Raw genomic sequence first — 14,447 nt, forward strand, 5'->3', positions numbered from 1 at the left:
CCACTCCAGTATTCTTGCTTGGGAAATCCCATGGCCAGAGGAGCCTAACAGGCTGTAGTCCACGGGGTCCTAAAGACCTGGACATGACTGAGCGACTGAGCATGCAGTCATTAGCAATCTACGTTTTAAAAGCAAACTCCGTTTTCACTTCGGCATTCCAATGAAAGCTAGCGGTTAACACTTCAGACGCTCATTGTTAAGAGGACATGAGTGAATTTGTGTTTCATCTATGGGAATCATTCTTTGGAAATTTTATCAGATGCTGGGAGACTGAATAGTCTTCAATTCAATGTCTGTGAAGCAGTCTCTGGCATCTTGAAGATTATGCCTCTAAGAAAAATAAAGAAAAAGACTTAGTCTCAAACGAAGGTGTTTACACACAGAAAAATATTAAAGAAAACTAGTTTTTTTAAAATGCCTGGATCCAAAAATATAAAGATCCAAAAAAATTTTGACCTAGAGATTTCTGTTGGAGTAGAACCTCTCTCCGCCCCCGCGCCCCACAGGCACAGTATTAGTACAGTGGTTAAAGAGAAAGGCAATCAGAACTTTAGAGATGTAGGTACTGTTCAGCTCAGAGTCATGGATGGGGAATCCACCTGGCCTCCGAAACCTTTAACCACGCTGTTCCGGTCTCAGCGGCTGGTGGTCAGCCCGCGTCTGCACAGGAAGGGAAGTTCGGACACTCCTCAACGACCCAGGGTGCCCCTAGAGACAAGGCATCGGGACGTGGGACAGAGTGGAGGGAGGCAGAGACAGTACGAGTTGCGGGTGGCAGCAGCGGCGCTCCGGATCCGTCGCCCTCGGGTTCCCTTGAGCTGCGGGACAGAGTGACTCGGAAGAGGAGCGCAAGCGCCTTCCTGCCGCTCCAGCAGCCGCGCGGGGGGCGCGCGCGCATCCACCTGGCGCAGGGCCAGCGAGCTAAAGCCGGGACTCTAGCAGCTCAGCCTGAAGGACCGACGAAAGCGAGAGCCTCCGAGAGGCAAGACCCAACCCCAAACGCACGCGGTGCGGACAGCCTGGTCCAGGGCATCCCAGCCGGTAGCCTCGAACCCGACTCGCAGTTGCGCCGTGTTCCCAGTGACAAGTTTGCCTCGCGCCGGCCAAGTTGCGAGTGTGGAGCTTATCCCGGGCTCCGGGAAGAATGTTCCAGTTCCTGGCTCGGGCGGGTCTGGGTATGGCCGGGCCAGGGGCCTCGCTGCATTTCTGGGGGTGGCTGTTGCTCGGCTGCTGCATTCTCGCCGGAGCCCAGGTAAGAGCCAGTGCCCGGAGGCACCTGCTTCCCGGAGCCACCCACCGGAACCCGGCGTTAGGGCCGAACGCCGGGACTTGGCTGAGGCCAAGGTGCGCGCATCCTTACACATCCACGCACTAACGCACACAGAGGCAGACAGACAGACAGACAGACACGCACACACAGAGGTGCACCCGGCAAATTTGACAGGCATATAGTGGAGCTGCAGAGATATCCTTTAGGCGAATGATGTCCCGGGGTGGTATTCCGGCCAGCATCTTGGCATCTGCTGTCAGAGGATATTTAGGAACCACGGCTTTTTGGATCGGTAGAGTGAGATTGAGAGGTGAGGAACTTTTCTTACTGTTAGATTTCTTGGTTCCCTGTTTAATTAAATTGTTTTTTGTCTGCTGACAATTTACCGTCCGTTTTGAGAACTTAAATTTCTAGGGTTGTTTGAGACCACTGCCTGAAAGGATAACTGGATCTCGCTAATACAGAATCATGCATCATTAAAGCGAGGAAACTAGATAGAAAAATATACGTAACTTGTTAAAGTTGAGTTGTTCGTTTTTAAAATAAGTGGCAATTGTCATTTTCGGACTGCTAGTATCCTTCAGAGAGTTTCTGGGTGATCTTTCACAAAGGAGCCTCTCTAATGTACAAGTCATAATTCATCCTCACATTGTTTTGAATCAAATAAATTATAGGATTTACACTGAGCTTTTCAGACGAGCTAGAAAGAGATGCTTGTCGTGTTGAGTGGAATGCAGTTTAAGGGCCCTGTGACCTAATGACTCAAACCAACGTTATTTCTCTCTTTTGTTCGGAAGGGGGCGCATTTGACCGTCAAATAAAGCCCCCAATTAGTTAAGGCATTATGCACGGATACTGTCTAAACTTAATACTATGTTCTTGGTTTTCAAACGGCCAGTTAAAATTTCAGTTATTCTAAACGTGCAGTTTTTTGGTTTTTTTTTTTTTTTTTTTGCCCTGCTGATATGACCAGGATAGTTCACGTGAAATAAATCTGTTAAAAAAAAAAAAAAAATCAAACGAGGTACGCTGTCATTGAGCAATTAAATTGTCAATGAATGCTCAAAAGTAGAGTATGCTCATACATGAAAAATTTCACCCAGATAACTGAAAGAATGTGAAAGAATGAAAACAACTAAGAATTTGGTGACAGTGATAGAACTCGGGTGATCTCTAATGTTTCTGTCTCATAAGGTATTTGGATAATGTGCTTGAAAACGCAGCTTCCTTATATAAGGGGCAAATGACTTCTAACCATTTATTTTATTCAATGTCCCAGATTAATTTTTCTAAGGAAATGGAGAAACATTGTTTAACACAACAAAGAAAAAAAATCACTATGCTACCATGGGAAGGATATTTCCTTTTAGCTTTAGAAAACTCAGGACATTGAACACTTTTTCTGTAATTTTAAGTCAAAGCTTATCAACATTTTGGGCCATGTAAGTCTTTGTTATGGGAACTGATTTGTCCGTTGTAGGATATTTAGTAGAATCTCTGTCCTCTTTACACTAGATCCAGTTGCAACCCCCTACCCCTGCCCGGCTGTGACAACCAAAAATGTGTCCAGATACTGCCCATGGTCCTTTGGGAGGCAGAATTGCCTCTGGTTGAGACCCGTTGCTTAACAATGATTTCCATTTATGTTTATAGATTGAGTTATGTAAAATGACAGTTTGTGATAATATTTACATTTTTGGCACTTTAAACAAAATTTGAAGGTTACATTAAAGAGATTTGCATAGACACATTGACACCTTGTTTGGTCTTCAGTTTCTTCATTCCCAGCCAAGACATATATTTAAAAGTTTTAATATATTGATAGAACAACAGAGGGAACTCATCTAAGCAGAATTAGCTTGTGGCTTGTGTATAGTAAATGCTTAGTATCTGGGAAACACTGGATCACATTACAAAATAGATAACATAGGCCAGTTCTTTCAGTTGTTTTGAATAACTCTGTGGTCTTTAGTTGGTGAAGCTACCCCCCCACCCCCTCCTTTCCCTCAGATCAGTTCAGAGGCCATGAATTCATGCATCCAGCATCATTGCAGAGCCCAGCAATACATTTCCCAGTCACATTTTCACATGGCAATGAGGACGACTGTATTAATGTCTGTAATTTTTCTTTACTGTTAGTAAATCCTGGAAACAGACTGCGAATAGGGGTACAGATGTTTATTGGAGGGTAATGCCTGAGAAAGATAACAGGGTGAGGAAGCAGGGTTGCACAAGGAGAGTCTCAGACTGGGATGCAAGCCTGACAAAGTCTTGGCCAACCCCATGGAGAAGTAGTAAGCAGTTTGGAATCCCCTATGACAATTAGCATGGTGGCTTTGGGTGTTAGCTTCTCCATAAGGTACCACCTTTGGAGTGGTACCACTCCATTGACTAAGGTAATTTGTATTTCTTTCATTCCAAGAAAATCTGTCTTTTTTGAGCCCGCAGGGAACTCAAGTCTCTAATTATTTACTCCAGTTTTAATTTAAAAAAATGTCATTCTATTCTAAGGGGCAGAGGTGGCTGTTCTGGATACGAATTATACAGTGGAACTCATATCTGGTCACAAAGCTGGAGAGAAGAGAGCTGCTGGCAAAGCATATATCTAAAAGAGTTGGGTGTTTCTAGAACTCTCCTGTCTTAGTCACTGACAAGCAGAATTCAATAAACATAATCTTTTAATCCTTTAACTGCAACTTTTTATCACTATATGGATGGAAGAGTGTTATATCTTTAAAGGTCAGAGTCTTGAGATTGGGCTATCCTGTATATTAATATTTTAGGCTGTAGGCAGCATTCTTTCACAAAAGATGCAGAGCCAGCTTGACTAAGCATGGGCAACAGAGCACAAAGGTTAAAGAAAAAGAAACAGATCCACTATGGAGTCAGATGTGTTCTTCCCTATTACAAATGGTCCTTTGCACAGGAAACATTGCTAAAATGTATTTTTCTAAATGTACTGCTTTGTTTTGGATGTAGTTGTTGCTTTTGGAGTAACAGACACTGAATATGAAAACTGCTCTTCTGGTTTAAATACACTGTGATTTTTAATGTCCCTTTATGGTAAAGAACACGTGTTTCCAAAACATAGGTGGAAGAGAAAACAATATAAAAGACGAACATTTTCTTACTTTCACTTGATGAAATAACTAAAGATCAATTTAACAGATCATCAGTTAGCACATGCTAATCAAACTTACCTCCTGGTTAAACCGGCCACATTTTTTTTTTTTAGAACAAAATTATCTTTAGAAGCTGTAGTTTACATGACGATTATGTTCCTGAAAAGGTTATCCCAGTAAAAAGGCTACATCTGTACAAAAGGAAACAAAAATAAATGTGTTCAGGTAAAAACAGTACACAGTGTGATTTGAAATGTCTGTGTTTAATAACTGAGGTCAGATTTCTTTCAATCAAATTTATAGTTCTGAAACTTGGTCATGGGTTACCCAGTGTTTTCTGGGATTAAAGTAAAAGAAAGTAACTATTGAATTGGAAAAACAGCCAGGAAAAACAAAACAAAAAACCAAAACAATTTGAATGGTGCCTGACTGTTTCTAGAGAATATTGGAAGAAGTCAGATTTTCCTCCCTGCCCACTCAGGTGACTCGTCTCTTTCCATTTTGTTCTCCCTTTTTGATAAGTGAGATTTTATGGCAAACTTTTAGTGTAGCTGCCTTTAACTCACAATCTGCATTGTGTTAGTCTGTTAGCTAAATGATGGTGTGTATCCCAATCCAAAAAATTCATTTTGATTATTTTCTCCTTTCATGTTAAAATAAATGTGAACTCGCTAAGTTGTATCCGACTCTTTGCTACCCCATGGACTTTGCTCATCAGACTCCTCTGTCCATGGGATTTCCCAGGCAAGAATACTGGAGTGGGTTGCTATTTCCTTCTCCAGGGGATCTTCCAGACCCAGGGATCAAACTTGTGTCTCTTGCGTTGGCAGGCAGATTCTTTACCTCTAGCCACGGGGAAGCCCATGAATACTATGCAGAAGTATTTAAGACTATATACCTATTTACTTATCTACTCTGCTTTATTACAAAACTACTAAGCTTTATTACAAAACTACCATAATCAAAACTGCAGAATTCTGGCATAAAAACAGGCACATAGACCAATGGAGCAGAATCAAGAGCCCAGAAATAACTCTTTGACAAGAGAGCCATGAATACCTACTGGGGAAAGGACAGTCTCTTCAATAAATGGTGTTAGGAAAATGGGATTCATATACAAATGAATAAAATTAGATCCCCATTTTATACTACTGACAAAAATTAACTCCAAATGGATTAATGACTTAAATTTAAGACTCTAAACTTACTAGAAGAAAACAGGGGTAAAGTTTCTTGACATTGATCTTGGCAGTTATTTTTTGGATATAACATCAAAATGCAAGCAACAAAACAGAAAATAAACAACCGGGATGACCTCAATCTAAAAAGCTTCTGCACAGCAAAAGAAATAATAGGTACATGAAAAGATTCTCAACATGATTAATAATGAGGGCAATATACCTCAAAACCGAAATGAGGTATCCACCTCACACTTGTTAGAATGGCTATCATCAAAAAGACAAGAGACAAGATTTGGAGAGGATGAGGAGAAAAGGGAACACTTGTGCAATATTGGTGGGAATGTAAATTTTTAAAACCACTCTGGAAAAAGTATAAGTTCCTCAAAAAATAAAAATAGAACTACTGTATGATCTGGCAGTCTCACTTCTAGATAATACCCAAAGGGAGTGAAATCACTATCTCAAAGGTTAGGTGTCCCTCTTGTTTATTGCAGCATTGCTTACAATTGCCAAGACATGGGAACAATCTAAGTGTCTGTGAAGGGATGGATAAATAAAGAAAATGTGATGCGCACACACAGAGGAATATGATCCAACCATAAAGAAGAGGGAAATCTTTCCTTTTGTGCAACATGGATTGACTTTAAGGCCATTATTCTTAGTGAAATAAGTAAAAGACAAATACTGTATGTTCTCATTTGTATGGAACCTAAAAAGGCTGAACTCAGAGAGAGTAGAATTAGTGGCAGCCAGGCCTTGGGGAGTGGGAGAAATGAGGGGACATTGGTCAAAGGGTTTAAACTTCTAGCTATAGGGTGACTGAGTTCTGGGGATCTAGTGTGTAATATGGTGACTATAATTAACAGTACTTTATTATATACTCAAAAATTGTTGAGAGAGTAGATCTTAAATGTTATCATCACACACACGTTAAAGGTAATTATGGGGGGGAGGTGTTAGCTAATCTTATTGTGGTAGTCATTTCACAATATGTAAATGTATCAAATCACTACATAGTACACCGTAAACTTAATTTATGTTGTCTGTAAGTAATACCTCAATAAAACTGGAGGGAAAAAGGCAAAAATTCAACTAGAAACCATTTGGAGTAACTCTCTTATTTCATAGATGAGTAAACCAAAACCCCCAAACATGGAATGATTGTCCAGTTTCACTGGTAATTTTTCAGTAGAGCTAAAAAGAATCTTCTAGTCATTTCTCCTTTTTATGTGCCATAATTGACATATTGTAAGCCATGGACGGAGGAGCCTGGTAGGCTGCAGCCCATGGGGTTGCAAAGAGTCGGACATGACTGATCAACTTCACTTTCACTTTTCACTTTCATGCATTGGAGAAGGAAATGGTAACCCACTCCAGTATTCTTGCCTGGAGAATCCCAGGGATGGGGGAGCCTGGTGGGCTGCCGTCTATGGGGTTGCACAGAGTCGGACACAACTGAAGCGACTTAGCAGCAGCAGCAGCAGCAAGAGGACTAATAAAATGCTGGGTCTTTGTAACATTCCAGGAAATTTTCAATATGTTTATTATTTTTTCTGATTATATTACATAGGGTGACCTAATTAAAATTTTCTATAACTTTTTAATTTTTTAAAAATGGTTTTTTTTTCCTTTAGGCTAAGCAGGTAAAATATGATTATTCTCAAATCTTATACATTGATGGATTATGAATTTTGATTCAGATAAAGAACTATTTCTTTAGAACTAGTTCTATAAAGAACTATATCAAGGTAGCTTGGTATCAAAGTAATTTTTAATTATATTAGAAGGTGAAATAATGAAAGATTGTGTCATGGCTTAAAAAAATAGTGGCATATGTTTCTCTGTTTGTATTTTGTTCATATCTACAGCTGGATTCTGATGGCACCATCACTATAGAGGAGCAGATTGTCCTTGTGCTGAAAGCTAAAGTGCAGTGTGAGCTCAACATCACAGCCCAGCTCCAGGAAGGAGGTAAAGATACGGAAGAAACTGTGCCCCCCGTGTGTCCCACCCAAATCCTCACAAAGATTGTGAATCTCCTCCTTACTGAGTGTTAGGGAGTTTCTCATCAGTCATTCCATGTTTGTGTGTGGAGAGGTGTGTGGCAGAATAACGCTATTTTCATCTCTTTCACCATCATCTCTTCCCTCCCTGTGGATGAGTGACTTGCCTGGTTTGTGAGTTTGGGAATAGACCAGGCAGGTATATGCCAGCCTCTTCCTCAGACATGTCTTTGGGATCCGTCTGTTTGCAGAGAGCATGCATATTGTTTTGCCCTTGACTGTGCAGTAAGCTTCAAGGAGCTTCAAGGTGTTCATCTGCAGTTTTAGTAGGTAAAATTCAAAGGAGTCAATAGGCAAGCCGACTGATGCATACATAGACTATGTTCTCCAAAAACTTTCTTCTCAATAAAGTGATTATTTTATCTTCATCTGCCGACTCCTTATGTAATTTTTCAATTAGTTCCAAGTGGTAAACTATAAAAACAAAGCTACAAAACTGCTGACAAGTTTGTGGTGATGTTGGTGGTCTCAGGCGTCTCTCCTGTTGCAGCTGGGGACCTGTGGTTTGTGTTCCTTGGGGTCTGGTGGTCACTCACAGTTCTCATTAGGGCCATTGGATAAAGTCATTTACTGAATTGAGTAGTATGAAAATTACAATGTTGTAAATAGGGAAATGCCTTGTCTTGATAGTTGAATGATTCAGAGACATTTTTTTAAAAACAGAGGTGGTGTTTACTGAGTTCCCTAAATCTGCATGCAGTAGATGATGTCCTTAAAGCTGTGCTTTAAAAAGATATGTGATTGATTTTGCAGTTGGTTATGATCAGAGAATGTGGTCTGCATGATATTAATTTTCAAAAATGTGCTGAGACTTACTTGCTTCTATTGGGGTCAATTTTGATAAATGTTTCATGTGGTCTTCAAAAGAATGTGTACTGTTTGGTTTCTGAGCACAGTGTTTTATAATATCCACTAGGTTAAGCTTATTGGTTGTGTGGCTCAAGTATTCTGTATCTATGAGTTCTCATCTATTTGACTTATTCTTTTCTGATATATATGTCTTAAAATAGCCTACAATGATGATGAACTTTTTGCTTCATATATTTAGAAAATATGTTATTGGGTGTATACAAATTGAGAAATGTTATATTTCCTGGTAAGTCAAACCTTCTATTGATGTGAAGCATCTTTCTTTGTTTCTACTTTACTTTTGCTTTAAATACTAACTAAATACTAAAATTATTATATTAAAATAACAATATTTAATAAATAACTTAGTTCTTTCTCTCTTGTTTGATATTTGCCTTGCACACCTTTTTCCATCCTTAAAAATCTTTAATTATGGTACAATGCACATAATATTAAATTAATCATCTTAAATATTTTAAGCATACAGCTCAGTAATGTTCAGTATATTCACATTGTTATGTTAAACTAATAGCCGAAAATTTTTCGTTTTGCAAAACTGACACTCTAACTCAGCAATTCCTTATCTTTTCCTATTTATTTATTAAACTTCTCTGTGTACTTATACTTCGGGAGTTTCATTTATAAACAAGACACAGGTGGGATTTTTCTTGTTATCCATTTTGATAGACTTTGTCTATAATTAAAGAATTTAGCCAATTGCATTAATTATGATTATGAATACACTGTATTTGAATTTACCATCTGTCTGGGCTTTTCATTTTACCAGCTCTTCCTATAATTCTTTCTACTCTCTACTTCCACCTTGTGTTGGCTTCTTTTGAATTGATTGAGGCTTTTTTCCTTATTTCATCCTCCCTCTCCCTACTAGTTTGGAAGGTATATGTTATATTTAATTCTTTAGTGATTAGCCTAGAATTTTTCATGTTATATTAAAGAAAGTTTAAAGTTATCAATAATTTCCCTCTATCAAATAGTATAAGCATTTTAAAATACCTTAACTGCTTCCAAATTATATGCTGTTATCTTAGTGTTTTATATTAAGTGTAAGTTTGTATAATTTTTCTTCTTCCTAAAATACATCTTTTTAAGAGGTTTCCTTACACTGGAATCTACTTATAATGATACTTACTATAAGTAGTATCACTACTTCTGGGCTTCCCCAGTGGTTCAGTGGTAAAGAATCCATGGGCAGTGTGGGAGATGCAAGAGATGCAGGTTCGATCCCTGGTTCAGGAAGATCCCCTGGAGGACAGCATGGCAACCCACTCCAGTATTCTTGCTGGGAAAATCCTGTGGACAGAGGAGCCTGGCAGACTACAGTCCCTAGGACTGCAAAGAGTTGACCACAACTGAAGCGACTGAGCACGCATGAACACATAGTGAACTCTGTATTTTGTTTGTTTGACAAGGTATTAATTTCAATCTCAGTCTTCAGAGATATTTTTTCTGGGCTAATGATCTTTGGATGAGAATTATTTACTTTTAGCTCCTAAAGACTTTATTTTTCCACTGTGGCTTCCATTGTTATTGTTGGAAAATTTTGTTGGTCATTAGTTTTTCTTATTAGCTCCTTTTCAGAGTTTCTCTTTGATTTTGATGTTCCGCAATTTCATAGTGTGTCTAGGTATGGGTTCACTTGATTTCTGGAGTCTAAGGATCTGTGTCTTTATTCAGTGGTGGGAATGTTTTGTTATTTTGTCTTTGAAAATTTGCTTTTCCTCATTTTCCTATTTTCTCCTTCTGGAACTTTAAGTAGATAAATGAGGGAGCTTCTCCCATTACCCTTTGTATCTTCCTGTCTTGCATGTTTTCCTTTTCTTTGTTTTTCTACTGCTGTTTTGGTAATTTCTTCAAATATATTTTCTAATTCATCAACTCTTTTTTGAGCTTTGTCTAAAGGCTCTTTAATCCATCAAGTTAATTTTTATTATTCTGTTTTTCAGTTTTGAAGTCTATTTAATTTTGATAGTTTTTTAATCTTAAATATAATTTTAATCTTTCTTTTTTTCTCACTAGACATATTTTATATTTTGCATTTGATATTAAGATAACCATAGACTTTGCTTGTCAATACTGACTACCACACATGGGGGCTTATTTCCTTATGTGTCTAATGACTTATGATAAAGGATTTATGAGATCCTCATTTAATATCCATTCTTCTAAAAAATAGAATAAATAGAAATTTATTTCTATTTTCTGCAAGGTGCCTAGTAGAACTATTGATCTAACTCCACTTTAAACTAAGACCATATATTAGACCACACCAAAGTGTGAGAAACTGTGATTTCTCACACTTTGTGTGAGAAATTTTGTGGTTAGAAATTTTCAGAGAAGAATCTTTTTCTTACTGTTACCTGTTCCACCTCTAAATGCAGCCAGCAGTGAAACATCCAGTCTCTTTCTAAAGGGTGCTTTTGTTTTTTGTTCACCCACTAAGTGATTCATCTTTTGGGAATCCTGACCTTATATAGGAGTTTCCAGTATAGCTTCCTACTTCATCAGGTCTCAGACTAATTTTTTTTTTAATCAGAATACCATCAAAATCCAAGTTTTTAGCCAACAAGTCAGTAGAGGCCTCTATTGTAAGCCCCAATGTGGTGATTGCTGATCCTGTGGAATATTTTCTGGCCTCATATTTTTTAATTTGTAGCTATAAATCATGTTTAAAAAAATGTAAGTGGAGGAAAATTGCTTTACAGTGTTGTGTTGGGTTTTTGCCATACAACAACACAAATCAGTCATATATATATGTACCCCTCCTCCCTCTTGAACCTCCCTCCCTAAGCCATGTTTTAAGCAAGAAAGTTTTTATATTAATTCAGCCTTTGTAGATGTCTTGCACTAGAAAAGAGTTGTCTGAATGGCTAGGCTAATACTGTCAGGAAAGGGAGTCACTAGTGTTATCTTTAAAGAACACTGACCCTGATGTCTCAAACATTTAGGTCTACTAATGAGTGGCAACATTGCCGTGAAGGTATTTATAAAGATTGTTATCTATGAGAGTTAAATGAATTATCTTTTATGAAGTCTCATGAAATTTTGAGCTGGAAGATGTCTTAGAAATTATCTAGTCTAACATGATTATCTTTAGTGTCCCTTTAACAGTTCAACAAACATATTATGTGCCTACAGTGTGTTGCTTCTGTAGTGAGCACTGGAAAAAATGAATCAGATTCTATCCTTACTCCATGGAAATGATTATCTAATAGTATAGGAAGTAGACACCCCTCAGATGGTGTCTAAGTTTAACAACAGAAGTATCACAATTGTGGAACCAGTGAAAAAAAGCATCTTAATTCATCACAGAGGAATCAGAGAAAGCTTTATGGACAAGTAACCTTAAAATTAAAGGAGTAGGAATTGGATGTGTAGAGGAGGAAGTAAAAAGACATTCCATGTAGACAGAATAAGGTTGGCAAAGACAAACAACTGGGAATCAGTAACACATCATGAGAGTTAAACATAAAAAGAGTAAATGATCTAGATGTAAACTTATATGACTTCTAAAATTTGTGAAGGTGCAACTCATGTGAAACATGTAGAGGAATAAATATTAAGAGAAAAGACATGTTCTTTGAGATCTTTCTCTATAAAATATGCTAGAATTAAATCTGGACAAACTTTGGTCTACTTTCAATGAAAAATGTCTAATTATATGTAAATTGATTCAACATTTCTTCATGTACAACTGTAAAAAGACAAATGACATTTTGAATTCACTAACTTATTTAAGTTTTCATTTAAAAATTCTCTTAAATTGAGAGATATATATCAAAATATTTAGGAGTGAGCTGTTATACTATCTGCAACTTACTTTAAAATACTACAATGAAGATAAATTTGATAAAATATTACTAACTGTAAATTTTCAATACTGGGTATATTATATCCTCTGTTTTATTTTGGTAAAAATTTTTATAATAAAAAGGAAGTAAAATTTTTCTTCTTTTCTATGAAAGAAAGAAAAGAAAATGTAAAAATATCTAGTTATAAAACTATTTAAGTATTTAAAAACAAAACCCCAAATATTATGATCCCAGGTTTATTTCACAATTGTATGGCCATATTATGCTATGGAAACTGTAGAACTGTAAAGAGTCAAAGTCAGATTCTCCAAATTTTAGAATGCTTTGTGTAAATATGGTTTGACAAGTTTCACTAATGATCAGTTCCTCCTGGCACACACAAAAGATTGCATGGAATGTAATTGATGGTGTTAATTTATAAAGGGAGTTTGGTGACTCATTAGGCAGTTAATTAGTTTCTTGCTAAATAATGAAAGTATTTACTCATACAGATTGTGAAATGTTGATCAAAGAGAAGATGCTAATTAAGATCTCTGTGTATTATCTGTATGAGGGCATGGTTTTCCCAGTCTTCTCAATCTTTTGTGAATGTTGATTATTCTGTTTGTCAAATAGCCAGCAGAGAAATTATTACAATCTACAGAAACATTATTTTGGGGGAGTGTTGGTTTTCTCAGTTTTGGAGTATATCTGTGTGTGTATGTGTGTGGGATGGTATTTTTTTTTTTTAAAGAGAAATACTATTTTGTTTTTAAAAACTTAAAAAAAATGAAGTATAGTTAATCTACAATGTTGTGTTAGTTTCAGGTTTATAGCAGAGTGATTCAGTTATATCTATCTATATGTATATTTACATTATAAGTTTCCATTACAGGTTATTATAAGATATTGAGTATAAGTTCCCTGTACTATTCAAAAGGACCTAGTTATTTATCTATTTTATATATAATACTGTGTGTATGTTAATTTCAAACTCCTAATTTATTTCTCCCTTACATCTCCTTTGGTAACCATAAGTTTGTTTTCTGTATCCAGGAGTATATTTCTGTTTTGTAAATATGTTTATCTGTATCATTTGTTTAGATTCCACACAGAAGTGATATCATATAATATTTGTCTTTCTCTGTTTGACTTATTTCAGTTAGTAAGATCATCTCTGGGTCCATCCATGTTACTTCAAATAGCATTGTTTTATACTTTTTATAGCTGAGTACTATACCAGTATGTATATCTGTATAGGTATCACATCTTTATTCATTCATTTGTTGGTGGACATTTAGGTTGCTTCTGCGTCTTGGCTTTTATAAATACTGCTGCTGTGAATATTGGGGTGCATATATCTTTTCTAATTAGAGTTTTTTTCATATTCCTTTCCATTGTAGTTTATCACAGGATATTGAATATAGCTCCTTGTGCTATACAGTTGGACCTTGTTGTTTATCTATTCTGTATATACCAATTTGCTCTGCAAATCCCAAATGTCCAATCCACCTCTCCCTCATCCCCCTTTTCCTTTGGTAGCCACAAGTCTATTCTCCATGTCTGAGTCTGTTCCTGTTTTATAGGTAATTTCTTTTGTGTCATATTTTAGATTGTGTCACATAAGTGGTATCATATGGTATTTGTCTTTCTCTTTCTGACTGACTTCACTTAGTATGATAATCTCTAGGTTGTTGCAAATGGCATTATTTCATTCTATTTTATGTTTAAGTCGTATTCCATTACACACATGCACACACATGTGCATACACACATACACACATATGTACACACACACACACACACACACACACACACACACATATATATATATATATGGGCTTCCCTTGTAGCTTAGTCTGTAAAGAATCTGCCTGCAATGCAGGAGACCTGGGTTCGAGACCCTGGGTCAGGAAGATCCCCTGGAGAAAGAAATGGAGCAACCCATTCCAGTATTTTTGCCTGGAGAATCCCATGACGGAAGAGTCTGGCAGGCTACTGTCCATGGGGTGACAAGAATCAGATAGGACTTAGCGACTAAACCACCACCGTACATATATATGTGTCACATTGTCTTTATCCACTCATCTGTTGATAGATGTGTAGGTTGCTTTGATGTCCTGGCTATTGTAAATACTGCTGCTATGAACATA

General features: G+C 37.2%; 1 protein-coding gene across 1 annotated transcript in view; it reads left to right on the forward strand.

Annotated features, from left to right (window-relative positions):
- The first annotated feature begins 1,177 nt into the window (after nucleotides 1-1,177).
- Nucleotides 1,178-14,447, forward strand: part of PTH2R (parathyroid hormone 2 receptor) — an 84,034-nt gene continuing 70,764 nt past the window's right edge. The window contains exons 1-2 of the mRNA NM_001192589.1: nucleotides 1,178-1,252; nucleotides 7,442-7,544. Coding sequence (NP_001179518.1) covers nucleotides 1,178-1,252; nucleotides 7,442-7,544 — 178 coding nt within the window. The remainder of the gene's footprint in view (nucleotides 1,253-7,441; nucleotides 7,545-14,447) is intronic.

This window comes from Bos taurus, chromosome 2, assembly GCF_002263795.3.
Source record: "Bos taurus isolate L1 Dominette 01449 registration number 42190680 breed Hereford chromosome 2, ARS-UCD2.0, whole genome shotgun sequence".
NCBI lineage: Eukaryota > Metazoa > Chordata > Mammalia > Artiodactyla > Bovidae > Bos > Bos taurus.